Source organism: Chanos chanos, chromosome 2, assembly GCF_902362185.1.
Source record: "Chanos chanos chromosome 2, fChaCha1.1, whole genome shotgun sequence".
NCBI classification, from domain to species: Eukaryota; Metazoa; Chordata; class Actinopteri; order Gonorynchiformes; family Chanidae; genus Chanos; species Chanos chanos.
Window position 1 is genome coordinate 42,290,969 of NC_044496.1, and position 19,509 is coordinate 42,310,477.

The following is a 19,509-nucleotide window of genomic DNA, read 5'->3' on the forward strand; positions in this document are numbered from 1 at the left end:
TCTTATTCTGAACCAGACAATAAGTTCTTCCTACCAGTTCCTTATCTGTTAACATACAAGTGTAGACAAAGAGCAGTTTTTAAAAATAATGATTATTACATTTAGTCACAAATCTAATAATGAAATCAAACAAATTTTAACATTGACCGGAGTCAAGTAACTTTTCTAAAAAAACAAACAAACGAAAAAGACTGAACTCTGAACTGAATTTTGAAAATGTTTTAGAAACAGAAAAAAACAGGTTTGCTCCAGGTCTATTTTGGCTCTGACACACCTGCTTTCAGAGGCAAATGGCTCTTTAGTAAGCACACCTGCCCTAAGAGGTAAATGGTTTGTTTAGCTCACCAACATTTCTGATTATTCCAGTGCTTGTCCAGTAGTTCCTTTATTGCTGAGGTGTATGGTTAGCGTGAGCAATGGGCCAGCCCCAGCTGTGTCTCTGAGGTGATTCTGAGCTCCTGGATCCAGGAGTCTTGACCCAGTTAAGACCACCACTGACTGATGACCAATACAGCGAACTGTCCTCAGGATTTATGGGAAAGGTAAATGAGACAAATCACTTATTATAGGGGAAGACAATTACTCATCTTTACCAAACTACTTAAACTACCAAACCAAAGTTTTGTACATTACACTACCGTCCATCCGTCTCTCTGTATGTCCAGTTAGCAAAGTTACAGACATCCAACTCTGGAAAAAAAAAAAGCAACATAAACAGATTTCTCTGAGATTCATCGGCACCATTCCCTCAAATGGCTTCAAGTACCATAAAAAAGCCCCCCAAAAAAGTCCATTGTCAACTACTGCTATAACTATACCTGTTAAAAGTAGAAAAGAGATAAAGCTGCACAAAGCTAGTGATATCAGAGCTCTATCATAAGTAAATAAGTATTACCAATGTCACTATTTTCATGTCATATCTGCATAGGCTCTGTAGCATGGCTCTGCATGGCTGGGCCAATCACCTTGACATATCTTTAGCAGTCACCTTCGGCTATCGAGAAATCACTGTTGTATACGGTGAGTCAAGGGAGGGTCCTGTCTCATTTTAGAGGAATTAGGCATGGGCTGACTTAAAAACTGACTCAAAAGTAAAATGGAGTTGGTTTTATTTTTGTTCTTACTGTTGAATAAGCTTGAGTGTTGAAGCAACTCTCTTCCTGATCTCCAATCATCGCAGAACATTTGTATCGACTTGCTCATCCAGCAGAGGCAGAGAAACACTTGGCTACCGTAAACCCACCCTCAAGAACAGATTACTGATCTGCTACGAGACGCACTAACAAGAAGTCAATCAAGCCTACTGCACTCTGTCAGGAAAAAGGGTTTTTCTTCAATGTTTGGGACAAAGAAGAAGGAGATTTTTGATCATCTGTAAGTGTCAGAGAAATGGTGCTAGATAAAGTGAGACTCCCATAAACTTCTGAGAAGAGTGTCATATCTCTAACTATCTTGTCCTCTAGTGGAACGTGCTTTTCCTCCTTGCCACTTTTAAGATCCAATGAAACTTTGTACAAGACCAAAGAAACCAAGCAACTAGTAGCAGACATGAAACATACAATCATGGGAGAGATACGAGAACAAAAATTCTTATTTAACAGCAAATTCAGCTGCATTACAACAATTCTGAAGGTGTTTAAATGACCAGCATTCATAGCAGATTTATTGTGTATACGTCTTATTGTACCCATTTGAGATGAGTTTTGAGTATCTCATTTTCCATCTAGATTACTGTAAAATAATCAGCGAATAAGTCTTTTATATGTGTCATTCATATTTGTCTACAGTTTTATACAGCTACAAAGCAGGACAAAACTCCTCAGTCAGCATCAGAGCAAAGAGCAACGTAACAGCTAATAACAAATATAGATTTCCTTTACGTTAAAATATGTCTAACATGGTTTCGTTCAGATTAAATTAGTCTACGATGTTTCCACCAGTTATGATGCCATTTAAATAATTCTCTTTCAAATTAGACACGACTGGCATGTCTTTGATAAAACAAAATTTCAAGCCAAGAAGTTTACACTTGTATCAATTGTGAAGCAACCTAATTAAGAGTGGACCCAGAGGGGGAAAGAAAAAAGATTGCTAATAATTAACAACATAATCAAGGCAATGGACCTAAAGTTGAATACAGTAAATATGTACTAATGGGAGCTGACACATGAAAGAGGGAAAAATTACATACATGCTGTAAAGTCTGATTACATTCAATATTGATCTGTTACACTGAGAAAGTGAAATCGGACTAACCAAATCCATCTGTATACAGAATCTCAGTGGTGCAAGACAGCCACTCGGGAATTCTTTCGTGTATTTTTCTTCTCCTCTCTGTGTGTTTGTGTGTGTGTATGTGTGTGTGTGTGTGTGCGTGCGTGTGTGCGTGTGTGTGTGTGTGTGAGTGTGTGTGTGGGGGGGGGGGGGGGGGGGGGGCAGGTTACGGGACTATTAATTTTTCATTGTATACATTTGATTTTCTAACCTAACATGAAATACTTACCAGTGTTAAATCTACATTGTTGAAATTTCTTGTGAGAAAGAATTCAATAAATTCTAAAATACATATTAACAACTACAGATGCTGGAATACATTTAAACTAAACACAAGGTTATTTGTTTATTTAACAGAAGCTACTCTGTATTCTTCAAACCAAATTCACCGCTGAATTTTTCAAACTAAAGCCCTTAAAGTTTCTTCAATTTATGAAGCAGGTTTAGGTGACAGAAGGCTACAAATATTTATGCACATTTTATAGCACCACAAAAAGGACTTCTTTTGTAAACACTTGAAGAAAAGACCTTTTTCCTTCAACAACTTACATGTTGATGATGAAAGAAAAAGAAAACTCTATGTTACCTTTTATTATATTATGTTGGAAAAAGTGTACTAAAAATGCAAAATATATGGTGGGGGCAAAATATACAAAATATTGTGGGTGCACGTTACAAAAATAACCAACTTACATGTTGATGATGAAAGAAAAAGAAAACTCTACGTTACCTTTTATTATATTATGTTGGAAAAAGTGTACTAAAAATGCAAAATATATGGTGGGGGCAAAATATACAAAATATTGTGGGTGCACGTTACAAAAATAACCAGAAACAGATTCACTCTGTCTAAAAAAAATCAGCTGCTGGCCTTTGGGAGTCCCAACCAAGCTCCTCTCTGAAGGCTATGACAAGCTCTATCACATTATCTGGAAACCAGCACCTAGAGGGACCTATCACAACAACAGCTCCTTTGTCTTTTCTCAGCCTGAGTTGAAGAAAACCCTCAGAGAGCTTACTTTTTCTTCAATACAAATGAGTCAGTTAATGCCACGTCGTATGAGACCACCAAGAAATTTGGAAACTCAGTCTGAATACAAGCTGTTGGCATTTTGACTCAGTCTCTTGCTCTATTTGGTTTTTTTTTCTGCTTTGCAAAGCAATATTACCAGGTGAATTTTTGGCTGGGATGGCATTTTGGCTTTCAGTACATTGTGCTCTGTCCTGGCCAGAACCAGAGACTGACTGGAGCTGGCAGGTGTTTTGTGTTTCTTGGTGGTTTGTCCCTGGACAAGTTCAGGAATGCTTTACAAGGCTGAGTGGGCCTGAGTCAAGCAAAATGCTTGGCTTCGTCCTCTCTGTTTCAAACAAACAAACATCTCTGTTCAATTTTACTAAATTTATGCAGCTTACGATCCTCCTGAGCTCAATAAAAGCTGTTTTGCTACGATCAATCCAATGAACAAACAAGGATGCAAACTTCTCCAAAATGCAGGTGAATCACTGAGAGAAACATCCTTCTTAATGCAAACAAAGTCAAGGCATAATTTGTTGCCCACCTATGCTGAACTTCACAAACACAGAATAATCGTGCACAATCGAATAAAACCTTCCAAACTAAAAAGAAAGAGAGAAGCGGATAAACAATGGGCATTACGTGTCGGACATCTGTAGGCTTTCAGGTAAAGTGAGAGAGACCAATTGTTTCTGTCTCTGAGAGAAAACAGTAAAATTCAGACATGGCAGTAGCTAGGTTTTTTTTTTTCCCCGGAATTCAGAAGTAGAAGAACTTCTTTCTTAATCTAAGACAACAACCAGCTAAACCAAGCAAAAAAAAAGGAACAGTTGCAATAAATTTGATTTCTTGGAGCTAAATGCTTTCATCTCAGCATTAGGTCTACCTGAGGAGCAGGATGAGTTGCTTGCAAGTTAATTTAGAGTGAATAAAATTATGAGCTCATGCCAGTTAAGCTACAATATAATCAGAGTGATGAGTATTACATTAACATTCACACAGCCATTTTAATTTCCTGAATATGTTTCTTATTTAGAGTCACAAAAAAAAGGAAAGATCAGACTTGTTAATACCACAATGTGCCCTTCGCCCATTGGTTTTGGCACAAACAAGACAGAGTGGAGTGACAATAACACAATATAAATAAGACACCATTAAGACTTTGCATAATTCTTGCTCTAGACTATTCTGTACTTATTTCACAGCTGGATCTCAGCATGTATCATTGAGCAGCCACGACAGGGCCTTGTGATGAGTTTAAAGACGAACTGTTTAACAGCCAGATTTAATGATAGATCGGGGGGTGTCTTCATGAAAATGGCATCTGAAAGTCAGTTCATCATTCTGGGTTTGAATTTAAGAGGTGAGCAATGATAATTAACTTGACATTTAGTCAATTCATAGGACAAAATGTCCTCTTCTTCCTATCATTTTCATATCATCCTGGGCTATTATTAAGGCTCACAGACATGTAATCCTGTGTCATGATAATGACTGCTGTGTAGAACATTTTTTTTCAGTTCTGACTCTGCAAAAGTTGCGCGTAAAATTAAAAAAAAAAATTAAAAATCCAGTGTCATTGTACTGTATACGTAGTCCCCTCTCATATCACAAATCTGTCATAGTAGTGTGGATGTAACCTCTCCTAAATTCTCATTATTTTGCTAACTGTTTTTTCAGGCATTCCAAGTGACAAACTCATGACTTCATCTCACATCCATACTTAAAATGTATCATCTTGGGATTACTGGTTGAAATTATGAATAAATCAATGCACTTGAACTGATTTTTTAAAACAAAGCATCAAATTAAAAAATCATGCAAACTAAACCTCTTTTAGAGATAACTATCTTGTGAAGCATATGAAATTAAAGTTGTATTATATTCTGCTTAAATTGTGAGAACAAGGATCTTTTAATAAAGGATCTTTTAATAAATATTCCTGGTTCACCTATACCTGATAACATTTCATCATGCCGTTCACTCATTACTTGTTTCATTGAGCTAATGTACAGAGTATAAATAAATATGTGGAACCACTGTATTAAGTCTGGTTCCATTTCACCATTGTGGCAAAAGGTGGTCCCCATGGAAACACACAACCAACTATCAAGTTAACAGAAACACCACAAATACATACACACACACACACACACACAAACATGCACGCACACTCACACACACAAGCACAAGACAACTTAACCTCAACGCACTTTTCATTTGGAAGCCCAGTGCACACATCCCATGTAATCACAGCAGAAAGAGAATAGTGTTGAAATCTGAACACTGCACTGAACTCTGCTGATAAATTTATCCTGAACAATCAATTAAACCACATGGGGTGAAAAAAAAAATGCTTCTAATGTCTCTTAATTTCTCCGGCCACTGAATGTGAAACATGCAAACATTTAAAATGAAATCTATAATGTTTGCATTCATGCCGATCATTCCTCTGCATGAGCAGGTCTGAAAAAAAGAGTCCATCTGCACACAACCAGGTCTGTTTACCCAGCGCCAGTGATCACTTCGCTTCACTGAACTCGGCAGCAGTGGGGAAGGAATGCCAAAAACCAGGCTGGCTGGCTGGCTGGCTTGTCTGCCTTCTCTTTTGTCTCCGTATTATGGTAACCCTGATTACCTGCCTTTTCATCAAGATCGAATAGAGCCATAGGCCACTCGCAGAGATAAACAGTTTATTGTCCTTTAGTGAGATCCTGGGCCTCCTGAAGAGCTATCATTTCATCCACCTCACAAGGCCACTAATCAGCCCTCTGGCGGCCGCAGAGCCCTTCTCACAAAAGCCCTTTTTCAACCCCCCCCACCCCACCCACCAGAAATCAATACCCGCAGCCTGTCATGTTTCTAGAGACAACAGAAAGGCCAGAGAGCCTGAAATTACAGATAAGGAGAATGTGTGGTTAAGCAACACAATATATCAAAAATGTTGAAGTGTTTTAGGGATTGAGTTGTTTTTAGAGATTTGGGGGAATGCTATAAAGGGCTGTTTATATTGAATTTCTCTGTGGGTAATTTATGATGGCTAGATGCAGTTATTCCATTGTTTAACTAAATCCTACCCTTTATGGTTTTTTAAATGTGATTTTAGTCTGAGACACAAATGTCATGCAGCACCATTTCCGACTGACAGATTATGATTCCCCAATATATATTTCACGCTGTCCTATCTTTGCCTTTAATGGTTATATGGATTATACTGTAGAGATACAATTTCCCAATGAAAGATTGTCGAAAACGTTATCTCAGATCACTGACCTTGAAGATGGACGGAAAAGAGCAGAATTCTAAATGATCGAGGTCTCTTTGGCTTTTCCTGATCAAATTAAAAATTAAAGATTTCTTCAACCTGGTGTCTAGTGGCCATGACACATAAATGAGTGTTTGTGCTGCAATATTTTGTGACGTAAAATCAGAAGGTACGCTCTAGATGACGGAAGAATTTACAGCTGTGCACCTTCAAGACTGACAAGGATTTTCTTTGAAAAGAAATGACTGCATGTGTATCATAGCGGTAGCTATGATGCAAACCAAAAGTGACAATTAATTAAAAAAATCACAAAAACGAGTAACACTAATCAACAACGTCTGAAAACAAGCCAATCATAGAAAAGCTGCAAGTTAAACACCACACGTGTGACCTTTTCAGACCAAATCAAAGTAGCCACTTCAGAGCGACATTTGAAATAGAGATGTTACATTGCAATTAAGAATGCAGCAGTATTTCCAGAGGCCTTTGTGAACACCCCTTACACACACACACACACACTCAAACGCTCTCACACACTCTCCAGGTGTCCGGCACTGTGTTAACAATCCTCAGTAGGTTTGCGTCTCTTCAGACACGGGGGAAATGAAGGAAACACTGAGAAACAGCCCAAAATCAAGTGAGACCTCCACCCCCTCCCAGAGTTGACAGTGTAATCTCGGAGCTCAGCATGGCGTGAGATTTTGAGTTTACACACTGAGAGTGAGTAAGCAGGCTGAAGCAGTTCTTACTGTCCACACACGCCGGTCTGGCTCTTGTGGTGCCCGCAATCTGGCCCTTCTTACAGGCACACCTCGCCGTCTGCCGAGCAATAGTCCTCCGAGGCTGACTGCTGTCCCGGTCCAAGGTGACGATTTCACACGTTCCTGCTGCCAGCTGACCTGAATAGAAGGAAGGAAGAGAAGGAGGGGGGTGAGAGGAGAAAAAGTTAAAGTCAGATCAGAGGAACAGGGGGCTCTCGAATCGATGTTTTGAAAAGTATTCCTTCAGAATGCTAGATTGAGACAGAACCGCACGACTGGCTGCTTTATCAGCTTTCAGCAGGGCTTATGCTAAATGACAGGGACGTTATCACAGGACCGTATGTTCGTCCATTTTCGACTTTAGAACACAGCGTTGAGAAGCAAGTTTTCCTCTTCCAAACTTTCACTCAGGTGTAGAATACTCTGAAATGAAATTCTACTGCACACACTCGCGATCCAACCAAGTACCCAGCGGAGAGAGAGCTGAGTATGCACCAAACACACTGAATCACGGCTTGGTAGGTGTGTGTCAGCGAAAAATCTTGATGTGGTAGGATGCATTACAGATGTTTAACACTAGAGAAACATGCAGAGTAACTGTGAGCAGATGGCTGAGGGAGAAAGAGACCGTCTCCTGGCAGAATAGACCTTAGCCAGGCTCATCAGACCAGTTACTTATTTAAACACGCACGCAGCCTGTGCCTTCATTCATAATGAAATTACAACAAGCATTGCTAACGGTAATGTAAATTACCATATAATCATCTTGTAAATCCTTGATTAGTTTTCCCCAAGCCCTTGAGGTATAATGTGTGTTGTGCAAATGTTAGCAATTTCCTGTGCATTTGAATGACTTGAGAACACCAAAGGGAGAGAACGGGGTCATTGAAGAGTTATGCCTTAATGGTAGACATTAAATGTTTTCTCTGTCACATGACTAAACACTGTTCTTATTTGAAAGCTTTAGTATTGTCTCTCACTGACGATGTAACTGTCTAAAATACCATTTACTAAGAGCCTTAAATTCAATTTATTATTTGCATAAAAATATTTTTTACAGTACTTTTTTTATCTCCTGTTTAGGTGAGATAGTTCTTTATAAACACCCTGGATTTTGTAAATAACGAGTAAGTCCCGTATGAATACATACATAAATGAATTTCACCCCCTGCATGACTTTGCATTGATTGCTAGGCACATGGAAAAGGAAGAGTTATCCCGAGTAAAGATGCTGATGGTCTTTGCCAAGTCCCTCCTGACCCTCTGACTCACCTTCTGATTTCACATTAACCCGGGGCTGACCTACAGCCTCTCTCAGTAGCTAGTGAGCTGTAGGAACAGGCAATGTGTACTCACCTCTCATACACAGAGAGAGCATGCTTGTTTACTTCAGTCTTCAGTCATAGCACAGCAGACTGAGCAAAGTTCATTAACTTTACCTTTGCATCTCAACCAACTAATTCAGTTCTGATAAGACCATGATTCCATTTCAGGCAGATGAGCGTTGCTTTCTCTTCATCAAAGCGAATATGCAACATACTATTATAATCTCTTACACTGTGTGTGCTGTAGGGTCAGTGTGTGTTCTATTTGATTGACAGGACCTGTTGCTGACTTCACTGACTTTTACCCTTTGGATTAATGGATTAACTTTTTTCAAAAAACAGATATTACCACTCACTATGGATCAAGTGTATTTTAACCACTTGTGAAATGTGGGAAAGTGGCCAGTGAGCAATGCAGTCGGTAAAGGTTACTTGTTCCATGTCCGAGAGATGTGTTTAGTTCCTCTTTTTTTTTGAGAAAATCTCGTCATGCACTGTAAATATATACTATGCTGCAACATACAGGAAATACTGAATCATGAATTTAAAGTGAATTTCACAGCCCTCTCTGAATGCATACTCTCTTCTTTTATAGATTTATTACCTTCATGATACAGTTTATTAAGATTAAAACCTGAAGGTCATATGTTGAAAGACACGCTCCTTCAGAGGCTTAAGATATATTATAGTCCACTCCCGGGCAAGACTGAGGGATCATTCTGCGATATATATTGACATATAAACAGAGATCTCAAATGGCTTTCATGTCTCTCTGAGGTTCACATCGCTGCTGGCAGAGACAGTGCTTGGCACGTCGCACCACTTGGTCTGTTTGAGAGTTCAGTTCTGACAGTCTTTTCTGAGTATTACAAACACATTTCACTGTCAAGTTTCAAAGCTGGTAAACTCTTGACAAGGGCTTTCTCGGTTGTAATCATTCTGATCATATGGCACCTGATAACTGACCGACCAAATTATCAGACTGGATGTTGGAAAACAAATGTTATCCTATAAACATGAACCAGGTGGACTAGTTCTCTTATCTGCGCAGTACTAAAATGAGCTGCTACCAAGAGTTTAGCCATTAGAGATTTCCAGACTATTCACAAAATGAAAGCTCATTAAAATAAATGAAAGTTTTAATCATCGACTTTATTCACAATCTTAATCATGGTCTCAACAGTGAAAAAAGTTTCAAATCCCTGTCAGTCATAATTAATATCACTGGCATGATATAAACAGTAAGTCAACCTGTTTTTCTTGAAAAGAAAACTGGCACTTTTTTCAGTGTTTGACATTATACCAAATGGACTGGTCAGAGCTCCGAGCTAAATCAGTTCTGAAATTTGAAAAATGACTTTAAGAAAGTTGTTCACCACTGTTTTTTTTAAGGAGGGATTGGTTCTCTGTGGAACAGGAGGAACAAGTATCTTCAGACTATGTCAGATACAAGAGCTCAGCTCAGAGAGACTTCTCCCAGAAAACTGGAACCCAAACACAGATTAATTAACTGAGACTCTCTTTATATATAAAATGCAAATAAACAAATAAAAACAACCACACACACACACATGCACACACACATATGCACGCTCACATGCGCGCGCGCGCGCACACACACACACACACGCAGACATGCACCACGTTCTACTAGCTGTAACGCTTATTTCACTAAACAACAGGTGGGGTACCTAAATTATTCCATTTGAGAAAAAAAAAATCCTTCTTTTATTTATTAATTAATTTATTTTTCAAATAACATTCTGTGATGATTTGAAAATCAGTTTGCCCCAAAGCCACGAAGCATAAGTCTTGTGCAGTGTGTGAAGACCTTCCTCGGCTCTCAGCTGAAGAACATACAAACATTTCCCATCTGCTGTCACTCCACCCCTGATTCAGCCGAGTGCAAAACAATCTTTAATGCGCCCAATATGTCAGGCCACATTTGAAGCAGTACAGAGATACTGCAGATCTGTAAGAGCTGCCAAAAGAAATGAAAAAAAAAAAAAAAATCTCCAGACGACCCTCGTTGCACTGTTCTCATCATAAAAACCGAAAGTGCTTTCAATCCAATCTATTTCAGGCAGCTGAGTTGCCTGAGCGCTTCGGTGATTATTGGAACATTTTCAAGAGGTGATTTGATTCTCTCTCTCTCTCTCTCTCTCTCTCTCTCTCTCTCTCTCTCTCTATCTATCTTTCTTTCTCTCTCTCTCTCTCTCTCTATCTCTTCTAAAAGTAACCCTCAAGATGTTGCACTGTTCAAACTTTCTAACTAAGTGCCAGTGCATTTAATAGAAATACTGTAGTAACAAACATTCATCCCTTGGTGGAATAAACCTCTTGCAAATTCAGATTCTCAAAAGTATTTCCAAATTGGAGATAAATTTAAACAAAACATATCCTTAGGACTTCTCTTCAATGCCAAAAAAAAGAACTTCTAAAACATGAAGACTGGTTCCTATTCACAGAGTACCAAATTTTTGTTTGGGCAGTGATTTGGAGTTTAGTGGTTTATTTGAGCTTTTTGGCTATAGGGTGTGTTCCTGTGTTGGAATTATAATCCATTGCATAAACGTGACTGTAAATTTGTTGTTTGGTGTGTGACGTGTGTTTGTTTCCCCTTCTAGCCAAAAGAAAGCCTGCATTGAAATAGGACTGACATAAATAGAGACAACTAGCAAAAGGGAGAGAGGCTGAAAAAGGGGAGAGAGAGAGAGAGAGAGAGAGGAGAATGAATTCTTTTGCCTCAGAATGGAGAACTGCTTTAATGAAGTGTTTTTACAACTCCTAAACATCAGCTGATAGTCTTTATCTGTTTTTCTAAACTCGTCACGTAAAGAGCCAAACTTTTGTTCCCGTTCCTATTAGAAAACCTCTGCAGTACTTCTCCTGGCTCCCAACGAAAGACCTAGCATTCCTATTGCAATCTAAGCATGCTATAGGTCCCGATCAGAGGCTCCTGATAGATACTTGAGTCAGGGCGACCATAGGGCTATTCATGGAACTCATCAGCATGCTGGTTGCACAGTGGTGCAGTTCAGTGACTGAATGCAGACTGCCAGCTCCCCAGCTTTAATCTCCTGCTCATTCATTGGTTCTGAGTCTTGGCTCAGCTGTATGGTAAACACACTTTCTCTCTCTTTCTGTACCCTTCCCCCCTGCCATCCAAAGTCAGGTTCATTAGCCGGTCTGTGGGCAGACCACACAGTACAGTATAAGGTATGGGACAGAAATGAACTTTTTTTAGATCAACTGATATCAATAACACTTATTTTCTAGACTCATATTTAATTACTGAATATTAACAATGAATGAGTCAGTTGTGGTTTTATATATATATATATATATATATATATATATATATATATATATATATATATATATATATACACACACACACACACACACACACACACACACACACACACACATATATACATGCATCATACATATACATACATCAATACATTTCAATGTGGTACTGTGTTTCCCAGAGAAACAAAAAAATTCTGAAACAAATCTCTTTAGCTTTGACAAACATTATTGTGTCATTTTGGAGGATTCACAAAAGAGAGGATAAATCTACACCCTCTTCCCGTGGTATAAAGTCACAGAGCCTGACTTAAGCCTTGAGACAGGCGCTCATCTAAAGAACTAATCCATCAAAACACTTTGAGGAGATTTGAACCTTTCTATTCACCATAAGTGGTTGGATAAACTGAAACTAGAGTAGCTCTGCCTTCGTAGATGGAAGGATACTATATCCGAGGCATTAGCTGAAACAGTCCTCAAATTCCTACAATTTACAGACCCACCCTGTTCACAAAACAGCTTCCAGGGAGGGAAAAAAAAGACATTCAAACTTGCTTTTAGAAAAACAAAAAAATAAACAAAAAAAACAACAAGATAAAACTCATTCATAATCATTCACAAAATGGATTCAGCACCAGTCTGCCAGATGCTGGATCATTTTGGAACGAACAGCCGAAAATCAGTCAAGGTTTTTTGCACTATAGGAAAAAAAAAAAAAAAGATACACCAAAATCTCTGTTGAGGCTGTTTGCGCATCTTCTGAATGTCATCAAATCATTCTCATCAAAAACTTCCGACAAGCAAAACTACAAATACATATTCAAGTGCTCCACTTACTCAAGAGTTTTGTTGTTGAGGCCACACTAATGAGCTGTTCTGTTGTACAAACAAACAATAAAACTGAGCCTGAGGGGGTGTCTATTGATTCCTGTGTTTCATGAGAAAAGTCTACATGCATTTCATGCCCAGGCTGAAAAAGTGTTATAACTGAATCTTAGAATAACATAAGAGAAACATCCAGAAAACACTGCTAAATGTACAATGTCCAAACAGTTGCTGCAGAGAAAAAAAAGAAAGAAGTCTTTGTAAAACAACCTAGAACAAACATTTTCTCATGCATTTCACAGTCTTTAATATCTTTTAGAATAGATAATAAGATTTCAAAACAGAATTGAAGAAAAGAAACATTTTTGTGCCGGCGAATGGAATCCCTTAACAATGAATGAGATAATGTCACCCTTCATTGCTCTGTGATAAAATGAAAATGACCTTTTTTGACAATATTGTATGACGTTACAACAACAACAAAAACAATTCCTTTGCTTTCTCAGGACTTACTGCAGCCAATCTTTCAGTAGGCCTACATCTCTTATAAGGGTATTTTCAAATGATTTTTTGAGTATTAGCATATGTAATCAATATTGCATTAAAGAAAAAAAAAAGAGTCATGACTATATTTTGGACATTTCTGTGAGAGCTTGTAACTTGGGTAGTAAGAAGTCTCTCTTACCTTTTGGCAAAATGCAATGGGAACATTTTATCGGAATGTAGCACAATGTAGCACAGTGACCACTCGGCTTTCAAACTTTATGCAGCTTGGTTTGTGAGGATTAAGAGACTATACTACTCAGTTTAAAATCAAGCACCAAAACCGGTACGCAAACATACACACACAAAAAAAAAACTGAAACAAAGAGCAGATCTTCAGTGGAAAATTCTAGAGCGCTTTGTTTCCTTTTGTTTAGTCTGATATCTATATGATTTGAGCGCTCCTATAAACACTATCAGCCAACTAGCTGCTTTATGTTAATTGTATGCTCCAGATCATAGTTGGCAACCTGCGAGCTTTATGAAACACCAACCCATGCCTTCCTTAATTATCTGCAATAACAGCTCTGTTGCCTTGGCAACCTTAGCCAATATGTTTGCCATGACGGTGAGCCAGCTCAAACCTATATGTGGCTCAAAGCTTCTTCATGTTCAGTGTATGTTTTATCCCATATGTCAGGCCTGATAGCAAACACGGATCACACACACACACACACACACACACACACACACAGACACACATTCAACACCGCACTTTTACACAGAAACACTGAACATGATTGTTTGTATTTGCAAAGTCATTTTTAAATATTCAAGAGTCAAATTCAAAAGTCAGCAAAAGTGTGTGTCCAAAGATGGAAGCCAAGAGGGCTTTCAATACAGAATATTTTACTTCTAGTACCTCACCGAGATCACAGAAGTGGTCATTTGCCTGTAGGAAATGTAGTGCAGTGATATACTCTGCCTTTGCACAACTACTGTTCTGAGATGGAACCCCTGTCCCACCAAGGTTAATTTTGTCCACAAATATGACAAGATTTTTTTTTTTTTACTGCAGCAAAGATCATAACAAGATAAAGTTAATTCTTATAAAACAAAACTAAATATTAATCCATTTTTCCAATAAAAACAGCACGACAAAATCAGAAGAATAGCAATTAATCATGTTATTTTTATCCAATTATGTGTATGCACTCATCTTGCAAAATCTATACAGTTCTGCGATGCATCCAATGTGATTGGCTGAATAAAGCCCTGCGTAGCTTGTGCAGTGCTCTGCTCTCACTGGCCATGCAGCACTGATTGATTTGCAAACTAGTTGCAACTGAAAAGCGGATTAGCCAGAGAACTGACATTATCACATCTACACCAATTTGCACAGACCTATGGAGAAAAAAAAAAATCAACATATAGACCAAATTTTCATACAGTTAAGCTGAAAATAAAACACACTTTTAGTCAGCCACAAGCTAGAAAGAAAAAAAATAAGAGCAGGCATTTGAAGGGACACCGCCATAAATTTTCTGCCACGGTCAGTTACTGCGACAGTCAAGTCAACTTGAAATCTTTACTTTGAAACTAGAGGGCCAGCTTTCTTTACACAATGTTCGTTTGCTAATGTTAATTGAGTCCCTCACCCTGGCAAGAGGCAGACTGTGACAGGACTAAGCGAACCTGAGAGCTTGATAAAAGGTCACAGAAACGATTATATAGAGCAAATAAAAAGTCATGTGACTACACATGACTAAAATTAGACCTAAAGTTCCGTATTTTTTTTTTTTTCCAACTTAAAGTCTAACCTAAAACTAACAAAGCAAACTACAATTTAGGAACACTAATAAAAATGCTAAGACTAAAACAAAAATAGGTACAGTACTGACGTTGCTAATATTGCCTCTCAGCCCTTCTATGTCCTTTAGTTTTTGTAATGTAGTTTAATGTAGTCATTTAACACCCTGCTGTTCTCCTCAGGGTTCGGTGAAGGGAAAATGGGCTCTGCTTGGTGCTTCAGAAGGTTTTTGCCTTATTTGTAGGCTAAAAGAGTTTTTACTTTACTGCCACTGTGACCTCAGCACGCTCACTGGGTGTCTTTGGACTGGGATTCAATGAGCTTGCTTTGTGAAACTGTCTATTATGAGGAGTTATGCCCCCCAAAAAGATCTACTTTTAAAATGATCTTTTCTGCCTCGAATCCTGAAGCAAAGAGGATAAAGTCATTCTGCTATGCAGTGCACACTGGTCAAATGGCACATAGCGTGACTGTTATAAAAAATAAAAAAAAAAAACTCTTTTTGCTCACACACAACCTAACTGGGCCCTAAAATATCTTTAACATTTTTAACCTTAATTTATAAATAGAAGTTTTACATTTTTTAACCATATGCAAGCATTGAACTTGCTGCTCTTTCCTCATCATTTTTTTCTTAAATTTTATGCCGCCATAAGACAGCAATATGGGAACAACAACAAACATTCAGAGTATTGATAAAAAATAAAAAAATAAAAAAAAAACACTGCAGAATGGTTTGGCAGCTATGTGAAAAACACTGTGCTCTTGACTTAGTTTGAACCCAATTGCCAGAGGACTACAGAATCCACAGTGATGGGGACAAAACTATTCATCCCATTTGTGACACCGCACAAAATGCAAAATGAAGCCTGTCTAGTGCAACAAATAATGAAATGATGACCTACGTAACACAGGGTTGTTATTGCTTTTGTCTTTTAAGGGAATGCAATCTGTATTCAGTCACTGTTGGCACACAATAAATTGAAGCATGAGAGGAAAAAAGAAAAAAATATGACATTTACTGATACAAGACATTTATTACATTCATATACTTTGTCATCCCACACAAATGAGAAATATGAGCTCCAGTCTTGTCGTACCTCAGAGATGCAGTCAACGAGGGTCTCCTCGCTTTTGTTCAAGACATAGGACAGAGTTATCATTGATTTTGAATAGCCCATAAAACCCTTTGGAATTGTTGTTTTATAATACACCGCATCTCCATTATTCTGACCTATACACAGATACAGGCCTTCTATCTATTGTGTCTATTCTGGTAAACAGCTGACAGCTTGTCATTTAACTTTCTCTCTCTCTCTCTCTCTCTCTCTCTCATTGGCTGTGTCTATCAGGGTTGTCAATTATTTTTCAGCTCAGTCCATTTGGAAATGAACTGACATTCAACTGATGAAATCAAAAATATACGCAAGTCTGATTTATAATGAATGAGTTGAATTGCAGTGCATGCCCCTGTAACTGACAGAACAGAAAGGGAATCCAGGCTCTCCTGTCCAGCACTGTACCTGTTCTACCTTACAGACACCTTCTGCTACACAAATCCACCATGAATCCTTTTTCCCAGCACAATAGGTTATGTCTACCCCCGTCTCTTTTTCAGTGTAGGATGTACTACCACCATACACAGCTTATGGCTCTTAGACATTAAAACAAAGTCCTATTATTTTAAATTCCTATTAATGGCCCATCAAGTACTCCAACTCTGCAATCAGAAAATACTACAAAGGGCATAAGTCGTCTTTTTTGGTGTTGTACTCAAAACTCAATGTTGCTATTGCAACCAAAGGCCTGCTCACAGCATGACAAGTCATAACAGACCGAATCATGAACAACTCTTCTCTAAAGCACCGTAGCAGTCTGAATGTTCAAAGGGGATTATAGTAGCACTCACAAATGAAACTTTCAGTAACGTGTCTATAATGTTGAGAGAGAGACTCAGGCAGAAATATGTTCACTTCTGTAAAGCTTTCTTTGAAAATGTGCATTTAGTCCATATGAGTTTTTAAGACTGTATAGCCATTATATAAGCATTCCTTGGCTCTGTTTATTGCATGTGGACGTGAGATGTAGTGTGACCGTGTTCCCCAGTGCATTATTCTCTGTATTCTGTCTCACACACGCTGGATGAGGACGACTGGACAGGAGGCAAGAGAACTGCCCCTCTCTCTTCAAAGCAGTGCAGTTCTTACTCAGACACGGACTGAGACTGCGATTGTTCCACCAAGCAATTGTGGCCAATCCTTTACAAGCTTTCAGACTTGACTTCTGAATTGTTAGAAATGTAATTTTCACTCACATCGACATGGTCACAAGGAAGGTTTTCAAAGGCACATTCTAGCTCTGATCTAGTTTCACAGGAACATTAGAAGACAGAAAGAAAGAAAGAAAGAAAGAAAGAAAGAAAGAAAGAAAGAAAGAAAGAAAGAAAGATGGCTAAACAGTGTTGTGAGCTCAACTGTGAGATATAATTACTGAGAGAAGAATAATCACAGTTTGACCCTGCTGTCGCCCTCCCCTCCAACAAATCTCTAGTGCCATCTATTGAAGCACAAAATAAATTATATTGAGGGTTTAGGGTGTTTTCCCCTCAGAAAGCTGTTTGTGCAGGTTCTTGGTAAACAGAGAGAAGCAATATGATGCTTATGTGTAAAAACTGTACCTGTTGAAATTGAAGACATTATATATCTATAGATCATAGCATAGATCTTCATGAAACAATGAGGGTAAAGCCTCTGGTTTGTCCTTCCACAGAGCCTACTAGACAATGTGGTATATATGATATTAATTTAATGAGTTACAATTATGGATCCTGTGTCACATGGATTATAGATAGATGACATATATTGATCTGGTGAATTGTATGTGTGTGTGCATATATATATATATATATATATATATATATATATATATATATATATATATATATACATACACAATTTACTATTTATTATCTTATATATAATCGTTACAATCAACACAATAATGAAGTACCTTCTTTGAGAAAGTGTGCGTGGATCAGAAAGACAAGGAAACATCCAACAGCTGCTCCCGCCAGAGCCCAAGCCACGCGGACAAGCTGCATCGCGGTGTAGAACTTCAGTACCTCGAAGGGGAGATCACGGTCCTCACCGGCGAAAACACAAATCCATTATGTTCCAATGCACCATCACTTCGTCACAATAATGTCCACATTCTTCTCCTCAGAAAAGCCTAAATCCATGTATGAATTCTGAAATGAACGAGTCACTTTCAGATAAACGAGAGATTTTCTCTCTACTTGTGTACGCAGAACTTTTGGATATTGGAGACTATGTTAAATAGTCTCCAATGCATTCGACAGTCTGTCGCATCCGTAAAAGTGATGAAATGTCTTACGATCACTCAACCATCACCCTCAGATGTCTAGTACAGTCTTAGCACCGAATGCACTGTGTCTCCTTTATCAAGTCCGTTTCCGATGCATATCATACACAACTTGCATTCATAATCGCCCCGGACATGGTGATGCCGCGTAGCACATCCACAGCAATGAATGATAAGGTTGTTTCCCTATTTGTAAATTCACTTTCCTTCAGCGGCTTATGTACTGCCCTGCGTTTCTGCCTCTGCTCCGTTCAAAAGTGATGTTTCCCCTTGCCTCGAAGTAACCAGACCTTTCTCCCTACACACAATTCGTCTTCACCTTGTACAAACCAAATTAAACCACAAGAATGTCAGATATTTTCTTTGCAGAGGGCCGATCCGCGGAGTTTTGTGAGACATATATTATCTGAACCTCGTTCTGTTGACCGAGGCTTGAGGGCTGGACCCCTCTCCCTTAAAAACCGCAAAAGCGACTTTCACTTTGGGTGACGTCACTCTGTTTGAAAATGTCAATCACCCTTTGCGGTTTTTCGATCGCTTATCGATAATCAACTCAAAGTAAACCATTCATGCCCATGTTCATAAAATGCTGCACCTTCAAAAAAATGTTTTAACTGTGAGATACGCAAGCTCCTCGGGACTCATCGAGATCTTTTCACTCGAAATATCACTATTATATGTGACTTGTCATTTTTCAGAGCACGGAGCGTTCTTACGTTGTAGCCTATAGTATCTCTAGTTTCTCTAGTCGTTCATTCATTCAGAATAATCTAAACTATCTGGATCTAAACATTTTTACAACATTCCTGCGTTTAAACGTCCCCTGTTGAGAGCATACTGCCACTATCTAGAGCAGAGTGAGGGCTAGTATCCATGCATTTTCAGCATAAGTGACACTGATTCTCACATAGGCTGTATGAAATATAAATCAAAGGTATTTGTTCAAAGCACTCCTGTGATGATCATAAGAGCATGTAGTTCTGTAATTGTTCTATACATCAAAATAATATGAGAACTGATCACTCAGCCTACACATTAAATTGACTTTTTTTCCTTCT

The 19,509-nt window shown here is 38.5% G+C and overlaps 1 protein-coding gene across 1 annotated transcript in view; it reads right to left on the minus strand.

The window, feature by feature from the left end:
• Nucleotides 1-18,170, minus strand: part of tafa5b (TAFA chemokine like family member 5b) — a 30,115-nt gene extending 11,945 nt beyond the window's left edge. Inside the window, exons 1-2 of the mRNA XM_030765354.1 lie at nt 18,080-18,170; nt 7,304-7,453 (exon numbers count right to left, since the gene is read on the minus strand). Coding sequence (XP_030621214.1) covers nt 7,304-7,453; nt 18,080-18,170 — 241 coding nt within the window. The remainder of the gene's footprint in view (nt 1-7,303; nt 7,454-18,079) is intronic.
• Nucleotides 18,171-19,509: the final 1,339 nt, after the last annotated feature.